Genomic DNA, 24,106 nt, shown 5'->3' with positions numbered 1-24,106 from the left:
GACCTGGAAGGATCAGAAATCAGGAAGATCAAAAATTTAATAAAGAATGGGGGAGAATTTATCATTCATCTTAAAAGCAATTGTAAACAGCTAAAACCATTAGTAGGATTGGAATAACCCTTGTCATAGCTGCCAAGTTTTCCCCTTTCTCGTGAGGAAGCCTATTCAGCATAAGGGAAAATCCCTTTTAAAAAGGGATAACTTGGCAGCTATGACCCTTGTACAGTAGTTTAATGGTGAATTTTGGATATAATGGAGATGTAAAAGATTCGGATTACAGTATTATAAAAGACGCAGGAGGAAATGATGTGACCCACGAAGGGGAGGAGGGAAGTCCAGGAGATTCTTTGGAATCTTGTTTTTAATGCTGTATGTTGGGTGGATATGTGGTTGTGAAACTTTAATCTGAAAAACCAAACATACATACATACATACATACAGTACTGTATTGCCCTTCCCTGAGGAAGCGGCTTCCCTTCGCCCCTCGTCGCCGCCCCTCAGCCGGGCAGGAGGAGGAGACCTCTCTCCCTCTCTCCCGGCGCGCCCACCCTCCCGTCTCCCCGCCTGGTCCCTCCGAATCGCTGGGAGAGAGGCGTCGCCATCTCCTCCTCCTCCTTCTCTTCGCCCATTTCCCCCCCTTTTGCGACGTGGTCGTGTCCGGCGCCTTCCCCGCCAGCTTCAAGGAGGGAAATGTGGCGCCTCGTTTGCGCGCGGCGGCCGCCGCTTCTGCTTCTGGCTGCGCCGGCGCTGCTGCTGCTGCTGCTGCTGCTGCTTTGCCTGCTCGCTCCGGGCTGCCGGGCGCAATTCGAGCGCTACAGCTTCCGCAGCTTCCCCCGCGACGAGCTGATGCCCTTGGAGTCCGCCTATCGCTACGGCCTGGACCAGTACAGCGCCGAGAAGTGGCCCGAGAGCGTCAGCTACCTCGAGGTCAGCCTGAGGCTGCACCGCTTGCTGAGGGACAGCGAGGCCTTCTGCCACGTCAACTGCAGCTCGGCCCGAGCCCGGGACTATGAGGGCGAAGGCGGCGGCGATCCCGGGCGCTTCGACGGCTTCGAGGAGCTGCGCTTCTTCGGCGACCTGCTGCGCCGGGCGCAGTGCCTCAAGCGCTGCAAGCAGGGCCTGCCGGCCTTCCGCCAGTCGCAGCCCAGCCGGGAGGTGCTGGCCGAGTTCCAGCAGCGGGAGCCCTACAAGTTCCTGCAGTTCGCCTACTTCAAGGTAGCGCCTCCCCACTTCTCGGAGGGAGGGGCCCAGACACGGTGGGAACCAGGGTGGATTAATTATTATTATTATTATTATTATTATTATTATTATTATTAATACCCCGCCCATCTGGCTGGGTTTCCCCAGCCACTCTGGGCGGCTTACAACAGAAAAATGAAATTAAATAATCTATTAAACATTAAAAGCATCCCTAAATAGGGCTGCCTTCAGATGTCTTCTAAAAATCTGGTAGCTGTTTTTCTCTTTGACATCTGATGGGAGGGCGTTTGATTTTAATCACGATTTTAATCGCTAGTCAGTAAGACTTGATTTAAATCATTTTTTGAGGAAGGTTTTCATTTTTGGAATACAGTACCGTAATAAATTTTCAGAGTCGTTTTTTACAGTCACGTCGGAAATTACTGGTTTGGTTATATTATTAGAAACATATAGACAGATAATTATGGAATTATTGTGAGGTTTCATTAGTTAACTGTTTATATTTGGACAACTTTTCTGCTGCACTTTATCGGAAGGAGAAAAATAATCATTCCCTCAATAACAGTTTAAACAATTTATTTAACTAAAACAGTAACATTATAGCGTATGTATCCATGTTTGTTAACTCATGTGGTTAAACGGTTTTTTAAAAAAACAAAAACAAACCTTAGACTGAGTTTTAGCACACATTTCCTGATTAATAGCCTTTGGACTATAATGTAACTTAAATAGAAAATTGTCTTTAGAAAGGTTTTACCTCCAAAAGCATTTTAATTTAAAAATCTGATTTAAAATTTTAAAAATCTGATTTAAATTAAAAAAAATCCGATTGGATCCCATAGGTTCAGGTCGAGGGGTCACATGGGAGAGACTTCAGCCAGGAGATAGAAGCAAAACAGTGGCCAGTAGGCCTGATCTTTATTGTTGCAACAAGACTTCCCACTGCCACAAAGATGAAGCCCCAAACAATGGTTACATCAGTGTTTTAAAGCTTCCCAAAGTTTCCCTAAGCATCATCAAGACATAATAGATATGTCAATAATAAATTTTATTAGTTTTCAATTACTTCTTCTATTTGGCGATCATTTGTAGCCAAGTAAGATATCTTCCATAAACAAGGTTTTAACTGTGAGTCCGTAAGTGACTGTGGAGGCCAATTCTGGATCCACACGTCCTTCCACAGTGGGAACATAGGTTTCCGGGCAGGAGTTGATCGCACGCCAGTGTTTCCCAGTTGTCGGTGTTTATACCACCTACCACCACCATTACGCTTTCTGTTTTTATTTATTGAAAACTGAAGGGTCGTTGACCCTTAGAAGTTGGCACCTAGGCTCGTGACATTGGTCTTCTTGAGAACAATGGCATGAAATCAAAGCTCTAGGAGAAAGGTTTATGAAATGTAAGTGATGTTTTCAAACGTCTCTCTTTCTTGATCCTTTTTGGCTAGGCAAACAACTTCCCAAAAGCCATTGCAGCAGCACACACATTTATCCTGAAACATCCTGAAGATGAGATGATGAAAAGGAATATGGCATACTACAAAAGTATGCCTGATGCTGAGGACCATATTAAAGATTTGGAAATAAAATCATATGAGGTATGTTCCCCATCCTATTTATGTTCCTGAAGAGCTCTGTAAAAACAACAACAACCCAGAAGCTAATGTCTGTTCTCCTAATTTTACATTTCCTATAGTTTTCTGTTCTACTTGCTGTGCCTCTTACATCTCAGTCTTAACCATGCTTACCTGGAAATAAGTTTTAAAGAATTTGGTGCTCAGCACTGTACCAATATAAGGAGCGGGCTAGATTCTGTCATTGTTTATAGGATCCCATTCATATTAGCCATTCCTCTGTTCCTTCTGCACAATATTCCTTTCTCTGCCCAATTTTTTTAGTAGAACATCACTTCTTATCCGCTGTTGTAGTGTTGTGCTAATGCAAGAGGATGTAGGCATTGCTCCTATCCCACTAAACAGTGCGACTTTCAGATTGGATTGCACCCCTCCTTAATAAAGCATAGACAGCCTATTTACAAATGTGCCACTTTGTGAGCTATCTCACAAAGACAAATGCTTTAAGATACTATATTTGCACAAGTAACTCTTTGGATTCATTGTGCATGACTACCTATGAGCAGACCGAGGAAGCTCAAATATTTAACGTTTTATTTGTGGGAATATTGTATTCATGGGGAAATAACGGAATCATGTACCTGTTTGGCAAAAGTAATAGTTTTGAACTGAAGTATCAAAAGCGCTTTTAAAATCTTGGGAGGAGGTGCAAGAGAGTCTGTTGGAAAGTGACAGCTGAAAAAAGTTGTGGCAGAGTGAATAGGGAGATTGAAGACAGTGAGGGTTTGGGTTATTATATAGACTAGGGGCTGTCACCCCTACTTGCCTTGCTCAACCATCCTCTACACCTCACCCCCCAATCCCCTTACAGCTCCTTCAAACCCCACATCTTGCCTATCCACTGCTGCCACCCCATTGCCAATCCCCATCCCCACGCAGTTTGCCCATATTGCCTCATCCCTTCACAACTCACACCAGTCCTAAGATCCTGCTGCCATGCACAGAGAAGAGGGGAATAAATAGGAGAGTAGGAGAAAGTCTTTCCTCCCTTTGCTGTGCACCCTGGTCCTGCTGCTGACACGCCATTCAGGGCTAAAGCATGGTTTGGCTTAGCGTTGCTCCAAACCCAAACTCATGGTTTGTTTCCCCCAGACAAAACGTGAATAGTAAACCAAAAAGAAACTGTGGCTACAGCTTGCAGTTTGTCTGGAGTGAGGCAAACCACGAGTCTGGCTTCAGACATAACATCAAGCCAAACCATAGCTTAGCCCCACAGAGTGTGTCAGCGCCAGGCTTGGAAGAGGAGCACAGCAGGCCCAGTCTTCTCTCTGGGAACCTGCAGCTTTGCTTGTTCACACTAATCCATGGTTGGCTTAGCATTATGTGTGAACTGGGTCACAGTGAATTGGAGAGTGTATCTTCAAGGATGCAGCTGAAAGAGGACTCTGACTGGGTGGTGGCAATGAAACTATGAAGAGGTGGCGCTGTGGTTTAAACCACGGAGCATCTTGGGCTTGCTGATTGGAAGATTGGCGGTTCAAATTGGTGCAATGGGGTGAGCTCCCGTTGCTCTGTCCCAGCTCCTGCCAACCTAGCAGTTCGAAAGCACACCAATGGAAGTAGATAAATAGATACCACTGTGGCGGGAAGGTAAACGGAGTTTCCATGCGCTCTGGTTTCCGTCACGGTGGTCCGTTGTGCCAAAAGCAGCTTCGTCATGCTGGTCCCATGACCCGGAAAGCTGTCAGTGGACAAACGCTGGCTCCCTTGGCCTGAAAGCAAGATGTGCGCCACAACCCCATAGTCACCTTCAACTGGACTTAACCGTCCAGGGGTCCTTGACATTTTTTTACCTTATGAAGAGGTAGTTGGCAGGGAACGTGCTACCAGGACTGTTGTCCATTTTGACACAGCAATGCAGCCTTGAATCAAGTCAAATCAAGCCTATGCTACTTCCTAACAGTTCCCCCTCCCCCCCGGTCTCCTCAGAATCTCTTTATCAGGGCAGTAAAGGCCTACAATGGAGAAAATTGGAGGACTTCCATCACAGACATGGAGCTGGCAATTCCTGATTTCTACAAAGCCTATGATGATTGCATAGCTGCCTGTGAAGGCTCCCGGGAGATTACGGATTTTAAAGAGTTCTACCTGTCCATAGCAGGTAGGTGTTGAGCTGGGTGCTAGCATTTGGGAAGGGGTTATTGAAGGATACCTTGTTCTCCTAAAATAATTTTACTTGACGTGTGCTGTTTGTAGATTTACTTTCTGATAATGCTAGCTGTCAGAGGTGTCTGTTTAAACAGTAGGAGATTGCTGCGGAAGGAGTGAGTGAGAGAGAGAATTCATAAGATAGCAGGTGGTGTCAAATCTACATGCTCATTTTCCAGACGGTCATATAGATGGGTAAATATGGGAAATAATAAACTATGGGAAAATGGATAAGAATGTGTGTTTCAGAGTTAGAGTTATATTAAATCACCTTTCCACATAATACATCATAATAAATATTCAATGCATCATCATGTTTATTTTCTTTGATAGGTGTTCCCCTAACACATCCATATCTTGTTGCTCTGTGTCTGATTTGCTTCATCCTGATGATTCTGTAGATAAACTAATTTTGTGATATATTGCAAGATTATGGTTTGTTAAACCACAGCAAGTGGTTTAATGTCTGTAAATCTGAATTTAGGAAGTTTTTTTTCCACCCAGGAAATTAATCTGGGAAATCAGTCCTTGACTGAAGTTAGTAGCAAACCTTTCATTGTTTTCTGACCAATATAATTGAAATTATGCATTGTAATATATAATTATCTGCATAAAACTGAGGAACACAATGACATTAAAGCAAGAAAGCCTTGTTACATAGCCCATAGGAGCTAACTATTTAGTCTGGGGGTGCACCTCTGGCCCATGGGGCAATTTCTGCCTATCCAGGGTCTGATTTCGCCCCTGATTTGGCCCCTGAGGCCATTTTCCCCAAACCACCCCACCCAGCCACAAGCTGACATCCCAGGTTGGCATGTTTTTGAGAACAAGATCATGCAGCCTAGGCAGCAAGATTTAATCTCTCTGTTCAACAGTAGACAAACAGAGTTAAAGCCATTTAGCGGGGGTGGGCTGAGGCATTACTACTGCCACTTGCCCACTTAAAGGAGAAGTGCAGCAAAAGTGCTACAGTATTTGAAGCAGCCACCCATTCTACTTTAAACATCAGAGTGGTGGGGGAGACTCCCACCCTCACTTGCTGCCTGTCAGATAGCTTAAAGGAGGGTTAGGGAGGCTGCTTCAAAAGGTGGTTTTGCAAAGCACTCTTAAGACAGTCTCCAGTTTCCCCTTGGGAGCGTGGGCACTGTCTTAAAGCTGCAATGTGCTCTTTGAAAGCCACCTACCCCATCCTTTAAATATTGATCCTCCCTGCCACTGACTGACTGCCTCCTCAGTCCCATGTTTAAATGGAAGAGGGATACATCCCCCTGTCAAATTCGGCATCTGAGGCTGATCTAGATTGTGGAGCCCGAAATTTCCCAGCCCCATTGTGGTATGTGCAAATGCGGATAAGTTTTGTTTGGTTTTTAAAGAAGAACAGCTGCAGAGAGGATGAAAGATTGGATGAGAAAGGGATGGCGGGTTTAATCCTTTCCCCAAGATTTTCTTCTCTTAAGTATCCCCATGGCTTTTCCCTTACAGTTCAATACATAGCCTCACCTTTGTGTAGAAGAGCCATATGAGGGTTGATATAGATGGTCAATCAGTGGACTGAGAAAGGCTTAAGCAGCCCCTGCCTACTTTGCCTGGAGATGACTTTCCTTTTTTAAAAAAAAAACAGTAGCAGCAACCCTGCATTGTCACTTTAGATAACATGAAGCTGCTTTTTAGAATACTCTCTGTAGCTAAACAGAATGACAGCCTATTTTATCCTCCCACCCCAATTACGGTAGTAAACAAAGCTATGGAATGCCAAGATGTTAATATCAGGATTTAACAATAAATTAGCCTAGGGCTTGCCAATCAGAAGGTCGGCGGTTCGGATCCCTGTGACGGGGCGAGCTCCCGTTGCTCTGTCCCAGCTCCTGTCAATCTAGCAGTTTGAAATCACGTCAAAGTGCAGGTAGATAAATAGGTACTGCTCTGGCGGGAAGGTAAACGGCGTTTCCGTGCGCTGCTCTGGTTCGCCAGAAGCGGCTTAGTCATGCTGGCGACATGACCTGGAAGCTGTACGCCGGCTCCCTCGGCCAGTATAGCGAGATGAGGGCCACACCCCCGGAGTTGTCCGCAACTGGACTTATGGTCAGGGGTCCTTTTACCTTTACCTCCTCTAGAACCTGTAGGTGGCACTACAATCAAGTGAAAATTTTACTGGGAGCAGTACCGTATGCAACTTTTTTTATATATAAGATGGTTCTCTGTTAGGGGTTTCTTCCTGCATGCTGAAAAATGTACGCATTGATCTTGGAGCTAAAGTAGCAGAGCACTTTTGAATTTCATTGCACAGATTTCTACAGCAGAACTACCAGCTGCTAAACTGAATTAAAGAAACAACTGTGTAATGCTCAGAACGTGTGTGCTTTCTTCTTCAGATCACTACATTGAAGTTCTTGAATGCAAACTGAAGTGCGAAATTGATCTCACGCCAGTCATAGGAGGCTATGTTGTGGAGAAATTTGTAGCCACGATGTATCACTACTTGCAGTTTGCCTATTATAAATGTAAGTAAGAGGTTTTGCGCTCTCCTGAAATTGGGCCTGGTTCTATCTTTTAAAAAAACCATATATGCGCATTTCACTTATTTAAAACGTTTCTCTTCACTGGAGACGAAAAGCTGTGCTAGCAAAGCTGCTTCTTAGCATCATTATAATATATCTAAAATAGGTATCCAGCATCTGCACAGGACCTTGAAAGTCCTGGCTTTACCAGAACCCCCTCACCCAGTCCTGACTATGCTAATTATTTTTATATTTCCAAAACTAGAAGCAGAAAGGCTCTTTTCCCCCCATTTCTGGCACACATAATACACAAAGAATGGGAATTAATGCTTTCTGAGAAAAGAGTTTACCACTATCTCTATCTGCATATCCAAGAAAGAAGGAAGAATCCTTGCATTCTGATTTTGAGGCTCGCCAAGAGTACAGAATTTACGACGTAAGAAATATGCAGATGCACGCTCAGATAGCAGGAAGCAACAGCTGTTTCCTAACGGTCTCCTGAGAAGCTGACTCTTGTTTAATATTCATTCAGTGAACGATGTGAGAAATGCCGCCTCGTGTGTTGTTAGCTACATGCTCTTCGACCAGACGGACGGAGTGATGAAACAGAATCTAGTCTATTATCAATACCATAAGGACAAATGGGGACTCACGGATGAAGACTTCCAACCTAGACCTGTAAGTAAAACGTTGAACCGGTCGCAGTCGGCACATTCAACCTTACAGTCTTTTCAATAGTTGTGCTTCAACGTGTTCAGTCTTTAGGCTTACCATGGGAGCTGTGCCATTGCCTTCCTTCCGTCTTTGAAGCTGTGCGGGTGGGTGGGGTCTGTCCCGATAGTTGCATGAGAATGCCTTCCAGCTTCACGGTTGATCAAATCGCTTCTGTAGCTGCTCAAGAGGCAAGGGTGCCCAACATGCTCCCTGCCAGCTTTCTCATGGAAGGAGCTGGTGAGGAGCTTCCTTGATTGCTTGAAGTTGAGGTGCCCCCTACCACAGCACACCTCACCTTGGAGCATCCAAGCCAGCAAGCTACCTGCTGGCTTTTCCTGTAGAAAAGGCCAGCGAAACGCTGTTTTGCTGAAGAGAAGGTAAAGGCTTCTTCGGAAGGGGAGAGGGGAAACCAGGCTAGCCCCAAAATTGTAGAGCCCTCTCTAGTATAGTCATCAAGGGTACGAGATGTGCTGGGGAAAGATAGCTCAGTTGGTAGAGCATGAAACTCTTCCTCCCAGGGTCGTGGGTTCAAGCCCCACATTTGGCAAGAAGATTCCTGCATCGCAAGGGGTTGGACTAGATGACCCTCGTGGTCCTTTCCAACTCTACATTTCTATGATTCTGTAAGAAATGTTTCTTCCATTCAGTGCATGAGCCTGTGCTAAAAAGGAGCTTATAGGCACGGTTCTGCTGTTAATGTGACGTGGAATTTCACCGTTCTTTTTCTAGGAAGCTGTTCGGTATTACAACATAACAACACTTCAGAGGGAAATGTATGAATTTGCCAAAGAGCACGTGATGGATGATGATGAAGTAAGTCCAGTAGAGCAATACCATTGTGTTAAGGTAAAGGTAAAGGGACCCCTGACCATTAGGTCCAGTCGTGACAGACTCTGGGGTTGCGCGCTCATCTCGCATTATTGGCCGTGGGAGCCGGCGTATAGCTTCCAGGTCATGTGGCCAGCATGACAAAGCCGCTTCTGGCAAACCAGAGCAGCACACGGAAACGCCGTTTACCTTCCCGCTATAGCGGTTCCTATTTATCTACTTGCATTTTGACGTGCTTTCGAACTGCTAGGTTGGCAGGAGCTGGGACCGAGCAACGGGAGCTCACCCCGTCACAGGGATTCGAACCGCCGACCTTCTGATCAGCAAGCCCTAGGCTCAGTGGTTTAACCACAGCGCCACCTGGGTCAGTAAAAGTTAATGGTGGTTTAAGGATATTTAAGGCCAGTTGTAATGTGTTAGTAGGGCTGTCTTTTTTTTTTTAGTTTGTTTTGCTTTCAAAAGCAGCCTGACATGCAGAAATTAAGCATGTGATGCTTTTGTCATATCTCCAAATAAGGAAATAAGGAAAAAAATTGCCTGTGCCTGGCTGACTTATGAACAGCTGGGTATAGGCTTGGCAGACTCCCCTCCCCACCTGTTATCCAGGCATCCTAGCAGAGGAAGAAATGTCTCTGTTGCCGTGGCAATGGAACCAGCCTCCCTGTCAACTAGTTCTCCCTCTCCATTAGCCTAATCAGTGGCTCTGCCGATGAGATGAAGCAGCAAGGACAGTGTCGGTCTATAGGGCCACACCTGCAGCCTCTCATGGCATGCCAGGGGGCCCTACCCTAACTGGTGCCCAGCATCCCTATAAGGGATCCCCGTGAGACACGGATTTCATCTTTGTTTCGGTAGCACTTGCTTCACTCAAAAGCTAGCGCGGTTGTCATTTAGCTAAAATTGCACATTCGTCCTGATTTGCATAGTATTTTCGGCATTTTGGGGAGTAGGTGGAAGCAATCAGAGTTTCAGGTTTGGTGTAGTAAGAAAAGCAATTTCCACATGCACTCAGGTTGACAACAGTGGGGGGGGGTTTCACCAGCTTGGTAGCAATGCCTGTGAGAAGAGGAACTGAGGCATAGTCTAGGCCAGGGGTCAGCAAACCTTTTCAGCAGGGGGCCGGTCCACTGTCCCTCAAACCTTGTGGAGCGCCGGACTATATTTTGAAAAAAATATATATGAATGAATCCCTATGCCCCACAAATGACCCAGAGATGCATTTTAAATAAAAGCACACATTCTGCTCATGTAAAAACACACTGATTCCCGGATCGTCCGCTGGCCGGATTTTGAAGGCGATTGGGCCGTATCCGGCCCCCAGGCCTCAGTTTGCCCACCCCTGGTCTAGGCTCATAAATACCACTCACCTGGTCGTGTTTGAGCAATTCTAACCCACCCCAGGACCAGCCTAGAGTGGCAGAGCTGCTACTGCAGTTGAAGCCCTGCTGCCCAAGTAGAAGATGGGGTGGTGCTGGGGGGGGGGGTTGATGGCTGGCCCATTTATGCTCCCAGAATCTGTCAATTCAGGACCATACACCAACTACCACCAGCAAGAGAATCATATCAGCATACACTCTCCCCACGACCACCACACACATCAGCGATGTGCACCCACTCTCTGTGAATAGGGACCTGCACATCATCCTGAACTACTGTGTTGTCGACGTCCCATCCATCCCATCAGCCATCTACATTGGGAGCAGGCCCAGTATTTTTTGCTCCAGGGTACTTTCTGTTCCTGTAATGACACACTTAGAGCTGTCCACCCATGCCGAAGGTTAGCTGACCAGTGTGCTTTTGGTTTGTAGAGTGTGTGTTCTTCCCTTTCCGTTCCTGCGCTGTTACCTGCACAGTGTAGCATTGCGACTGCTCAGAGTGGGGCGATATGACTTTGTGATTGATAGAAACAGCGGGCCAATCAGCACTAAGCAAATTTGGCTTTGCTGTTTCTGCAGAGTCGATACTTGTGAAGTATTTGCTGGCTGGTTGCAAATGACTTACTCAGTTTCCATTCTGCATTCCCAAAAGAGAGGGGTGATGTTGCCTGTCAGGAAAGTGCTAATGAGAAAATGATGGCGATCTCTCATCCTTTAATGAGGGAGTGCGATTGATTCTGCTACCATATCAATGAATCCAAAGTAGCATTTTCATCTAGATACTATCTGTGATCCAGAATATATATCTATGAAAATATATGGAGCAGCAAAACTGTTTTACAAAGCAACAGATCCCATTCCCAACTAAAATACAGTATTTTTGTTGGAAAACTTTTAATTTCTGAGGGCAGGACTAGACCTTATGTTTGACACAGGCCTGCCCTTGAATTCAGGACCTCCTCTCCATAAAGTTTTGGCAGAATTGCCTATGTTTTTACATTGTCACATAATGTGTTTCCCTGCTTCCGTATATTAATAGCTGCTGCAGTCAAGAAAATATGAGGAAATGACACAGGTAAAGAGGAGAAACTTGACACAGGGTTGTCTAGCAGTGCTCGCATTTGCTGGAGAACAAAGACTCAAAGGAGGATTCTTTCAAAAGGTTTTAAGGTTTAGATTGCTGTGAGACATATGCAAATCATATGCACTGCAGGCAATACACATAATCAATCCAAGTACAACTACAGCAAACTCCCGGTGCTTTTGACATGGGTCCAACTCTGACACGCAGCCTTGTTGTCCTATATATGGTAATGGGGTAGCCTCAACTTTCTGCAGTCTTTTACTACGCCTAGTAGGCAGAGCCTTCTGTTCTCCTTTGGCACTTCCTGGGTTTAGCTGACAAAGGGAGGTGTCTCTGCCCCAGAGAGCCTGGCAGGGGCTGGAGAGGCAGAGCTATTCCCAATGTCTGATGAAGCCAGGTTAGGTGGCAGAGCTAGGGAGTGGGAGGCAGGGCTTGTGGCTCTCATTGCAGAGACAGGTGGGGCGAGAGAGGTCCCCCCCCCAAAAAAAACCCTCATGATCCTCACTATCAAGCTGCCCCACATTCCAGGTCCTCAGCAAACCCTCCTATCTGTATCATCCTGATTTGACCAGCTGTGACGAAAAGTCCCCCTCTCTATTACTAAAATGCGACACAGGAATCCAGAGGTGAAACCACCCACCCTCTTCTCCTGCCGCCTTAAAATAAACCCCTTTTTACTTGCGGGTTTCTTAGTAAAGAGTGTCTTCCAGCTTACGTGGCCTGGTATCTTAAGAAACTCTAGGCTATTTGACGGAATAACCTCTTGCCTACAGTAAAGGGTCTCACTCCATTTGATTCCCCACTGTAAAAGTTTGCCCTTTCCACTCTGGCAACTTCGTGGCACCCCAGGTTTATCCTCCTAAGCCTCCTCAGTGTAACTCTAGGACACAAACTGCCGCCTCTATTCCTGAGGTAAGTTTTGTCCTCTATTGAGCCACCACTGCTGTGAGTTCTGATACCCAGCTGGAACAATAATGAGGATTCTTCTTGGCAACAAAGAGATGAAATTTTATTATCTTAAAAACATAGTTGTGTCTTTAACATTTAATGAGTTTCTCAGCTTTGTTTCATTTGTACAATAACTCTGTCAAACATTTAACTTCAAGCTTTCCTAAACCACATCTACATTCCCACTCTCCTGACCTCTCAACTTTCTACACATCACACCACTCCCTCCCCTTCTCCCTAAATGACCAAACCGACACTCCCTCCTTTTAAACTGGGAACAGTCCCGCCCCCATCAGAATGTTATGTCAGTCAGGCTGGAGGTGGATTAACTCTTTTCCAGCCAGGTAGGAATAAACATTTCAAAACTGTGTCAATTCGTCACACCAGCCCACAACAAGCGATATCCCAGTGTCAATGGGTGGTTCTGCTCTAAGTTTTTACATTAGTGCTTACATTGCTAAGAATGTAGCGACCCAGTTATTGTTCAACTGCAACACTGGTTCTCCTGATCAGTTGCACCAGGAAAAACAGCATTGCAGATACAGAGCTGCAAGAGCATCTTATGAGGAATGGGTTCATGCAGAGGTGGTCACACCCATCTCTATAGAATTCCTGAAGGCGTGCAGAAAAACAAACGATTGTTTCTACCTTTGCGCATGCTTCCGTGCTGGGAGGAAAAACAAATCAAAGTTGCCGAATGAGAACGTGAGTGCTTATTTTCACTCGTTTGAAAAAGCTTCATTATTTTCACAGTAATCTCTCCTTCCACAAATATTTATGCGTGTCTGCAGCGTTTGGAAGGCCGCTTCTGTTACAGCCAACGGCTTAATTTTGGTAAATAATATTTGGCGATGAGAACGCAAAGCAAACAGTTGTCCTTCCAGAAGCTGTTGAAACCACTTCGCACTTTTATCGACGGGCCAACGAGCTTGTGGTGAAAGGAGGAATAGCAGCATGTCATCCCATCCACCTTATTGTGATATTGATCATATATATTTCATTTCAGCCATGTGACTGTATGGTTTTTACTTTATAAACTGCTTAGAGAACTTTTTTATGAAGTGGCCTATAAATTGAATGAATGAATGAATGAATGAACATTTTATTTATTAGACTGTTAGCTGCCCTTTACCAAGGTGGCTTACAACTATAGCATATTGAATTATAAAACAAACAAAACAGCTACAACCCTAAAACAAAGTGTTAAAACAATTAAAAACAGTTCCATATATACCATTAAAAGCAATTGCAGTTATAAAATAAACCAAAATGTGAGAACTTGTATCTATGTATCTGTCTATATTACAGAGGCAAATATTGCCCTCTTTGCTCACTTTGGCAGTCCAGTGATTCCAATGGGAAGCCGGGATAATCCTGTGTTTTGTGTCTGCGGCTCTCTAGGCATTAGCTGTAATTGTGTTTTCAGCAGTAGGCTATTGTAAAAGGGCGCACCCATTGCAAAGGCCAGCTGTCAGTCACACCATCTTGAAAGTTATTTTATTGATTTTATTCATTCATTCATTCCTAAAGGTTGGAAAAATATTATCCACTCAGGTCCATCATCAGAAGCAAGTGAGCTATTCATCAGGAGAAACTTCTATCCTGTTGCACTAGCCTTAGCTGGCTACATTTTCAACTCTACCTGATACTTGTAAAAAAAGAAATTCTCCTTAAAAGTTTGCACAGCACAGAATTAACCTATCCTCTGTTGTGATCTCTTCTAGGATGAAGTATTAGAATACCTTGATGAACTCTTGGAAGTGGATGGTGGAACACAGTGACTCTTAACAACTGAAAACGCAAATGAGAGTTAAGAAGTGAATGCTCACCCTTGCTCCTTCACATCTCCATGTGTCACCGTTACTCAGGAGTTTAAAATACCTCAGATCTTTCCTAAGCTTGCTCTTCTGCCACTTGCATCCTCCTGTGAGTTTTCCGTCATGTTGTGCACCTGCATTCCCTTTGTCTTTAACATGATTTTTTAAAAAGAATATTGTTGGTATTTTTGAGCTATCACAAATGTCCCTTCTGTTCATTTAGCTCGGCAAATTCATTGCAGCTTGGATGAAGCACAAAGATCATTTTAATAGAATATAATCAAATAATACGAGAAATGAGTAGCATTGAAAGGATGCTACATTGTTTTTTAATTGACACAGTGAGCCACTTCATGACCTCAGTCAAACCATGGCTTTCCATAAACTAGGCACTCCTCAATCACCCCTCCACTGCTTCCATCACACGGTGGCTTATTATCTTGGCTTGTCGATCGACATTCAGCCTGAATTAGAACATACAGTGGTACCTCTGTTTAAGAACAGTCTGTTTTAAGAACGATTTGGTTTACAAACTCTGCAAAACCGGAAATGGTGTCTTGGTTTGAGAACTTTACCTTGGTCAAAGAACAGAATCCGAACGGTGGAAGGGCACCAGCAGCGGGAGGCCTCATTAGGGAGGCCTTGGTTTAAGAACAATTTAGGTTTAAGAACAGACTTCCAGTTCATAAACCGAGGGAGCACTGTAATATGGAATCCTGGTTTAATATAATTCAGGTCTTTTTTCTAAAGTCAGCATGCAACAGAAGGAGAGCGGAGGAGCTAGGGAGGGAGAAGCACATCACCTGACACTCCCAGCTTCATAAACCATGGTTTGTGATAAACCATGAGAGCACCATGGCTAGAGATAAACCATGGTTTATGAAGTCTCAAATCAGCCTTCAGCTGAAGACGAAATTAATTCGTTCCGCGAGTCATTTTGTATTGCAAAAATTTCGTCTTGCGAAGCGCGGTTTCCCATAGGATTTAAAACAAACCAAAACAAAAAAATATGCAAAAAATTCATCTTGCAAAGCACAGCCATAGAAAAATTTGCCTTGCGAGTCACCAAAAAAATCGCAAAACGCTTTCGTCTTGCGAGTTTTTCGTTGCATGAGGCAATCGTCTTGCGAGGCATCACTGTACTTTGAAGTAGTTAAATCAATTTAGCGAGGTCCCTGGAGAAAACAAGATTGTGACCGTACTGTGTTTAAACCAGAAGTGGCTAACGTTATTTATCCTGAGCAGTGAGTGTGACCAGAATGACAGAATGCATAGATATACTTGTCGTATGTATGCATCTCTCTCACACATCCCTCATACGATGTATACAGCACCAACACTCATTCTCCTCCCCGCTTGGGAACTAACAATCTAATCCCACGCTGGCCCTTCTTAGCTGATAGAGATTAGCATAGTTAGAACCACACTGTCTTTTATGGATCAGATGCACAGAAACACATCTGTCCTCATGGGTAAGAGTTGTTTGGACTCTTATCGTGGCAGGAACAACTTCCATTAGGATCTAGTCCTGCAAACAATTGTTCACTTGCACGACTGGTTCGCCTTAATTATACCTGTCCATTTATTTGAATGGTGATTCTTGTTGGATAAGGAATGAAAATCAGAAATATCTATGGGACCAAATTCAGTACTTGGGTACACCAGAGCAAACAACGGGTTTAGGAGTAATTATCCTAGCAGGTTTCCCTACAGAAACAATGCCATTTATCTAACTCCCCTCCCTATTGATGCTTCAGTGTGGAACATGTTAGAGACCTATGGTCGTAATTGTTAAATGGTGCAAACATTTATTTATTGTAATATTGTGTGTGAATTTACTTTGTTTCTTTAACTACATAGGAAACTTGTTACATTAGCTTCTATTTTACCCGGGGTTGCTAACCTTTTTTTAAAAAACAACTAGCCCCTATTTCTGTTGCCTTTTTTTAACTACAGCATTTCTCTCTCCATAAACACTATTTCTCTCTCCATAAAGCACTTTTTTCCTCCTAAAAAGTAAGGGGAAATGTCTGTGCGTCTTATGGAGCGAATGTGTGGTCCCTGGAGCAGAATTGCCCAGGGGCAAAAAGCAGGTCGTGCTTTTTTTTATTTATAGAAGGAGCTAAAGGCTAACAAGAGGGAAAGAGGGGTGTTGAAAAGAAGCTGCTCAGCAGCTGATTGCAAGAGACGGGGAGGGAGATAAGGGAAGCCAACTCCCTTCCCGGCCACGCCCCCTTGCCCAGGCCTCCATTGTTGAATGTTCTGCAGAGGGAGGCTGCAACATGTGACTGGCTGATTGGATTGCCTGGCTGATTAGATTATCAGAAGCTGCAGAACTGTGAGTTGAACAGGATTTTTTCCCTTTCCAAAGTAAACTCAACAACTTTGAGCTGATTCTTTAAAAATGGGGCTTTTCCTCTTTGCAAAAGAAGCTGCACAACTGTGAGCTGATCCCTCCAAAAAGGGGCTTTCCCCCTTTCCTCCTCTGAAAACTAAGTGTGTCTTATGGTCAGGTGCATCTTATGGAGCAAAAATACGGTAGCCCCAATTTCTCTGCCTTTAACTCCAGCTTGCTGTAGAGCCATTTTTAGGTGATAATGTTTATCTCCAAAATTAAAAGGTGTTGCTTATCATGCAAATAACACCTGCATAAATTTCCTCTCCTAATCTTGAGATAAAAGGTACAGGGACTCTGCTCTATTGCATCTGGCTATACCAAATTTATGTGCTAAAGAGGAAATAGAAAAGGAAAAGAAACCAAAAACCCAGCAAACAAGTTGCATTAGAGTACAAAAATTTAACATATTTTTAATTGCAGCTGGTGAAATTACCACTTCGCTGTGCTTTATGGAATACTCTGGTTAAGGAAACTCCATCTGTGCTTTTGGTGGGCTCTGTTTCTTAATTATTTGTTAAAATAAATAATTCAAAACAGAGGTTACCAAGATGAGGTAAGGCATAATAATTTAAGACAATCCTCTAAAACAAATTTTCGTAGGCATTTAGGGTATAAAATGCCTGCCATATTTAAGGAACAATAAAACCATTTCAAAGGCCCAGGAAGGTCTGAATGAATGTAAGTTTTTACTTGCTGATGAATTAGTACTGTTGGCACCTGTTCTGAAATACTATTCCACAAGATGAGTGTACCAAGTAATATATAGTGTGAACCCATTGAAATTAACAGATTCATTTACACCTATTGATTTTAGTGGGTCTGCTGTAAGTAAAACTAATATTGACTATAGTCTTGAATGTAGGCTATCAGACATGTTAGGCTAGGCAGAAGTGGTTCTCATTTCTCTGTGTGGTGCTGTAGCATTAAGGGCTCAGCTTCCATTCCAGTAAAACATCATTTTTAGTTACTGTTCAAAGACACATTACATCAAAAAGCAAAATTGCTTAATCTGCTGAGGGCTCCTACTAGAGTTTCCAACAGTTATTCTGGCATAGGTCGCTGCAGAATTCAACCCAAAATTTCCAGGTGTGTAAATAAAGTGATTCTTTTTTGGGGGGGTTACAGGTAGGTAGCCGTGTTGGTCTGGATCGAAGTAAAATAAAAAAAATTCCTTCAGTAGCACCTTAAAGACCAACTAAGTTTTTATTTTGGTATGAGCTTTCGTGTGCATGCACACTTCTTGGGGGGGGGTTAAGCTTCACCTGTTGGATATCTGCTCATTATGTGTCAGTTAAAGATGAAAGATTTGCAGGGAGGAAACTGGTTATGTAAACTGCTAGCTTGCAGAAGGATGAAATGGAAGACCATGTAGTCTGCTTTGAGCTCCTAGGAGGAAAGGTGGGATAAAAATGAATTTAATAATGGAGGGTGTTTAAGATCTTGTGACTTTTTGATCTTTAGGGGAAGAGTCACTGGGATTCCTAAATATTTTTACACTCTTCTTAATTTTGGTTCACCTTTCAAAATATTCGGTGTGTGGCTTTTCAGAAGATATTTTTTCTTAATATTAACTGGCTTTTTCTCATTCTGCTCTTTCATTTCATCTGCTATCTAGAGACTGTGAGTTGTCTAAAGTAGGAATGTTGTTTCATTTCATTTTAGTTTTGGTCCCTGTTCATTGTGAGATTGGTGCTGTATTTTGTGCCTGATTTTGATTCGGGCAACCCAAGAGCCACTTCCTGAAACAATAAAGTGCCTTGAAGAATTATTTATCAGCAGTTTTTCTACAGTTGATGACTAGGTGTGATTTATCTGATCATTTTGTATTCTGGGTGACTGTCGTTGGCATCCATCGTGTCTTGAGAGCCGGTGGAGAGCATCTCAGGGTGTGAAGTCAAACCGCTGAAGAATCACAGCGCCCGCTGTGGCTGCAGAAACGGGTAACTTGTAGCTGCTCCTCCTGCATTGCTTTTGCTGTATTAGAAGCACTGAAGTCACCTGTCTGAGGTGCAAGCCTGGGCAGTGTGTATGGAGGCTCTGAGCTGTTGAAAAATGACCATCTAACACAGGGGGTCGGCAACCTAAGGCCCCTGGGCCACAAGCGGCCCGCTCGGTGAGTCCCCATGCGCTACGCTAAACCGGCGCGGTGTGGGGACTCGCATTTGCAGTGCCAGAAATTGTGTCTGTGCAGACGCTGGAAAACGCAGGTGCGCGTGCGCGCAATCCGGCCCACGGAGGGATCTCTGCTGGAGTGAACCAGCCCAGGCAAGGTAAACCTTTGTCAACCCCTGATCTAACAGAATGCAAACCGAGAAGCCAGGCCTGCAGGCAAGTCACCCCTTTAGACAGGCTGCACCTACAGTAGGGCGTTAGCATAGGATCTGCATACAGAAAGTTATGGGTTCAACCCCTGGAATCTCTAATTCAAAGGATTTCAGAGAGCAGAGTTTGGAAAGACTACCAACTGAACACGGGCCTCTCCCAGTTGTCAGTTCTGAGAGGAACCACATGCACAAGACTAATTTGCATCAGGGTGGATTTGATTTAAATCACTAGTCAGTAAGACTTGATATAAATCTTTTTCCTTTTTTATATAGAAAGACTCATTCTTGCTGGTATAATCTTAATATTTACAACCAGATGACAGATAATTATGAAATTATTGTGAGGTTCAATAAGTTAACCATTTGGACAACTTCTATGCTGTATTGTAATGGAAGGAGAAAAAAATAATTCCCTTAATAACAATTTAAACAATTTATTTAACTAAAACAATAACATTATAGCATATGTATCCATGTTTGTTAACTGATGTGGTTAAATGATTTTTTAAAAAAACAACACCTTAGACTGAGTTTTAGCACACATGAAAAACTTAAAACAAATCCTTATTTCCTAGCCTTTGGACTATAATGTAACTTAAATAGAAAACTATATATAGAAAGATTTTCCCTCCAAAAGCATTTTATTTTTAAAATCCAATTTTAAACAAGCATTAATTTTTATCCACACTGATTTGCATTCTCCATTTAGCTCCTGCTTTACCTCTGTGCTGTTGTGATACAGCTAGATTAGTCTTTTAATAAGGCCCAAGATGATAGCAGTACAATATGTAAAGCAGACTGGGGTGGAATCTACACACATATAAAAACTGTTCTGAAAATGCTTTCTTTCTTTTAAAGCGTTTTAAAAATACATTGAATTTTCCATAAGGCACACCATCGCCATCTAGTGTCACATTGTAAAGGTAAAGGGACCCCTGACCATTAGGTCCAGTCGTGACCGACTCTGGGATTACAGCACTCATCTCGCGTTATTGGCCGAGGGAGCATGCGTACAGCTTCCAGGTCATGTGGCCAGCATGACAAAGCCACTTCTGGTAAACCAGAGCAGCATACGGAACACCATTTACCTTCCCGCTGTAGCGGTTCCTATTTATCTACTTGCACTTTGAGGTGCTTTCGAACTGCTAGGTTGGCAGGAGCTGGGACCGAGCAATGGGAGCTCACCCCGTGACAGGGATTCGAACTGCCGACCTTCTGGTAGGCAAGCTCTAGGCTCTGTGGTTTAACCCACAGCGCCACCCGCGTCCCTAGTGCCACGTTGTATATTGCACTTAAAACACACTTAAAGTGTTTTATTTCCAGCTGTATAGCTGAGTCCAGTGAGAGCTGGACCATAAATAAGGCTGATCGCCGAAGAATTGATGCTTTTGAATTATGGTGCTGGAGGAGACTCTTGAGAGTCCCATGGACTGCAAGAAGATCAAACCTATCCATTCTTAAGGAAATCAGCCCTGAGTGCTCACTGGAAGGACAGATCGTGAAGCTGAGGCTCCAATACTTTGGCCACCTCATGAGAAGAGAAGAATCCTTGGAAAAGACCCTGATGTTGGGAAAGATTGAGGGCACTAGGAGAAGGGGACGACAGAGGACGAGGTGGTTGGACAGTGTTCTCGAAGCTACGAACATGAGTTTGACCAAACTGCGGGAGGCAGTGCAAGACAGGAGTGCCTGGCGTGCTATGGTCCATGGGGTCACGAAGAGTCGGAAACGACTAAACAACAACAATAGCTGAGTCCTGGGTGTCACAATGATTGCCGAAGAAACTTAAAAACATGATGAAGGAAACGAACCCATTGCCACCCGAATCCTGCATTCTTACAGTAGTGTCTGTCTGTGGTGTTGTAGCAGATGATGAATTCCTTTACATTATAAACTGGGCTCCATCAAAGATTGAGGATACTGGTAGGCCGTGTCATTTTAGGGGGTGAAACTTAATTTTTGCAGATTTCTTCGGTGAGGGCTCTTAAAATGTTTTTGGGTGTAGGGACACGGGGGGCGCTGTGGTCTAAACCACTGAGCCTCTTGGGCTTGCTGTTCGGAAGGTCAGCGGTTTGAATCCACACGACGGGGTAAGGAATTCAAATCTGCTCTTAATTTTGTGATTGAACAACATTTAGCTTGGCCAGTCTACGTCTGATGAAGAAGTACATGAACCACTTTCAGAAAAACCAAAGAAAAAATTAATTTTACCTTCTGAAACTGCCGGGTAATGCCAAATCATAACACTATATAAATATTAATATATAATGTAATATAACCACAAGTATTTGGCAATGATTTTAGATCATTTCTGCACAATTTTACAAATGTTTTACTTACCAAGCAGACTGAATTCTATTAATTTAACCGAAATATATTCTGAGTTCCCAAGTCATGTTACAACTTTCTAGCACCCCTTATTTTTGTAAGTTGAAAAATTCCAACACTTCCCTGCTGCAGGGAGTCATCCTCACCGTTTTGTATAAGCTACAACTTAAAGGAATAAAAATAAGAGACGATGTGATCATCAGTGGCTGCAACGTTTATTGCAGTTGAGCCGAAACAGCTGAAGTGCAATGGATGGTGGAAATGTATTTTAAGTTTTAATGTATGCTATAAGTAAAGTTCTCTCTCTCTCTCTCTCTCTCTCTCTCTCTCTCTCTCTCTCTCTCTCTCTCTCTCTCTCTCTCTCTCTCTCTCTCTCTATATATATATATATATATATATCAATGCATAAACTGTAGGGAGAAGCAGATTGTGCCAGAGAAAACATTCTCATTTAATAATGTTTGAACATAGAGCTGTGATGCAGTTTGTAGCAGGGCAGCGAGAAAAACCCACAACTAATCCTTCATAGCAACTGTCTGAACTCTTGGTTGCCTGCCATCCTTTAAACAGCAACTTCATTTTTCTGGTGGCTTGAGGGCTGAATGACCTAGTGTGGGGAATTTTAAGCTACATGCTAAAGAAAAGCCAAGTCAAGAAATCATCTAAGGAGTTTTGTAAATCACAGCTCACATCCCAGCAAACCGGCATTTTGTATCAACTGTCTTCAGTGCCTTCAGTCAAAGTATTAAAATAAATAAGCAGCTTTTAAGTAAGGAGGTGGGTTTATTTATTTATTTATTACCTTACCCTAACCTAGAGAGGTTTTAATACCTTTCACTTCTCTGTTCTGGAGTCAGTTCAAGTGTACAGAAACCAAATGTGTATTTTCTGACGTTTAAGTATAAATCTATTTGTTAGATTAGGATGCATATATACTGTATGATTATGTTTAAGCCTTAATTTACTTCCCACAACTATACTCCCCACATTCACTTTGATGCAGCTTTTAGGTACCCCAACACATCAAATGGTTAATGCAGCCTCTTTAGCACTTCTTCTTTTTATAGAGCAATGAAATTATAGTTTATATTTAAAAAATATGCATGTTTGAACACAGTATTTAATTTGCCTTTTAAACTTAGCAAATATCTTTGTGGCTTCCCATTGAAGAAGCACACATACTGATCATGACATTCCGCAATGTAATCAATTTAATCATATACCACTATTAGTACAGTGGAACCTCGGGTTACAGGCGCTTCAGGTTACAGACGCTTCAGGTTACAGACTCCGCTAACCCAGAAATAGTATCTCGGGTTAAGAACTTTACCTCAGGATGAGAACAGAAATTGTGCGGCGGCAGTGGGAGGCCCCATTAGCTAAAGTGGCACCTCAGGTTAAGAACGGTTTCAGCTTAAGAACGGACCTCCAGAACGAATTAAGTTCTTAACCCGAGGTACCACTGTAAGTGCTCAAGAAAACCACAAATGGTGAAAGATTGCATACCAGAAAATTTGGAGGAGCTGACCACTGAAATACTGATGGAGCATAGGTAAAGGTAAAGGGACCCCTGACCATTAGGTCCAGTCGTGACCGACTCTGGGGTTGCGCGCTCATCTCGCATTATTGGCCAAGGGAGCCGGCGTACAGCTTCCAGGTCATGTGGCCAGCATGACAAAGCCGCTTCTGGCAAACCAGAGCAGCGCATGGAAACGCCGTTTACCTTCCCGCTGTAGCGGTTCCTATTTATCTACTTGCATTTTGATGTGCTTTCGAACTGCTAGGTTGGCAGGAGCTGGGACCAAGCAACGGGAGCTCACCCCGTCACAGGGATTCGAACTGCCGACCTTCTGATCGGCAAGCCCTAGGCTCAGTGGTTTAACCACAGCGCCACCTGGGTCCCTTGATGGAGCATAGGAGTCGTCGTCAAAACTTAAAAAGTGAGAATAATATTATGGAACATGCAGTGACAATCACCTCTGACCATGCAATATGAGAGTGATTGGTACAAATCAACCAAGTAATAAAAACGGATGACGATCCAGATCTCAGGAAACAAGAGCAATATATTGTATCTGGGAATATCTTATAATTTCCGCAAATAACATTTTAAATTGCTGTTGTGCTTGTGGCGTGGAATTTGTGAGAGTATCAAGTACATGCGTTTTTGAAAACTCGTGAGAAACAGCACAATTTTCAACTCGGCATCTCCTTTTTGTGAGCATTCTGTGGGAACCTTCAGTATACTTCTAAACAATGCACAGTGAACAGTTTCCAAGTAGAGGTATGTAGGGGGTTGCTGGATGTGATCTGACTTCTTAGGCTTTTCAGTGAAGTCAGTTCATACATTCAGCTGCTTATTTTATGTAATAAGTATAGAAATGCAAAGCAACATGCATGACTGTGTGAATTAGACTTTGGATAAGAAGCATTCCATGCCCAGGGTACATTGTAACATGCTCTTTTAGGACAATTTATCCACTATAATTGGCCTAGTTAACCCATAATGGGGACCCAGGTGGTGCTGTGGGTTAAAGCACAGAGTCTAGGGCTTGCTGATCAGAAGGTCGGCGGTTCGAATCCCTGCAACGGGGTGAGCTCCCGTTGCTCGGTCCCAGCTCCTGCTCACCTAGCAGTTCGAAAGCACATCAAAGTGCAAGTAGATAAATTGGGACCGCTCCGGCGGGAAGGTAAAAGGCGTTTCCGTGCGCTGCTCTGGTTCGCCAGAAGCAGCTTTGTCATGCTGGCCACATGACCCGGAAGCTGTCTGCGGACAAACGCCGGCTCCCTCGGCCTATAGAGTGAGATGA

At 43.7% G+C, this 24,106-nt stretch overlaps 1 protein-coding gene and 1 long non-coding RNA gene across 3 annotated transcripts in view; both read left to right on the top strand.

The window, feature by feature from the left end:
* LOC148684201 (uncharacterized) overlaps nt 1-24,106 on the top strand; it is a 380,707-nt gene that overhangs the window by 349,068 nt on the left and 7,533 nt on the right. The window lies entirely within an intron of this gene.
* On the top strand, nt 422-18,412 carry CRTAP (cartilage associated protein). 2 transcript variants are annotated; one of them, XM_035128922.3, is made up of 7 exons: nt 422-1,215; nt 2,648-2,797; nt 4,763-4,934; nt 7,354-7,482; nt 8,012-8,157; nt 8,923-9,006; nt 14,154-18,412. In XM_035128922.3, exons 1-7 carry the CDS (start codon nt 691-693, stop codon nt 14,208-14,210), a joined length of 1,263 nt encoding a protein of 420 aa, XP_034984813.1. In that variant the 5' UTR covers nt 422-690; the 3' UTR covers nt 14,211-18,412. The 2 variants fall into 2 exon arrangements, with proteins under 2 accessions (XP_034984813.1, XP_060136600.1); XM_060280617.2 differs by lacking the exon at nt 14,154-18,412 and adding an exon at nt 9,391-9,408 and having other exon boundaries at nt 8,923-9,039.

This window comes from Zootoca vivipara, chromosome 11, assembly GCF_965207765.1.
Source record: "Zootoca vivipara chromosome 11, rZooViv2.hap1.1, whole genome shotgun sequence".
Classification (NCBI taxonomy): Eukaryota; Metazoa; Chordata; class Lepidosauria; order Squamata; family Lacertidae; genus Zootoca; species Zootoca vivipara.
Note: the sequence above shows the minus strand (reverse complement) of the source record. Positions and strands in the feature narration are given on the sequence as shown.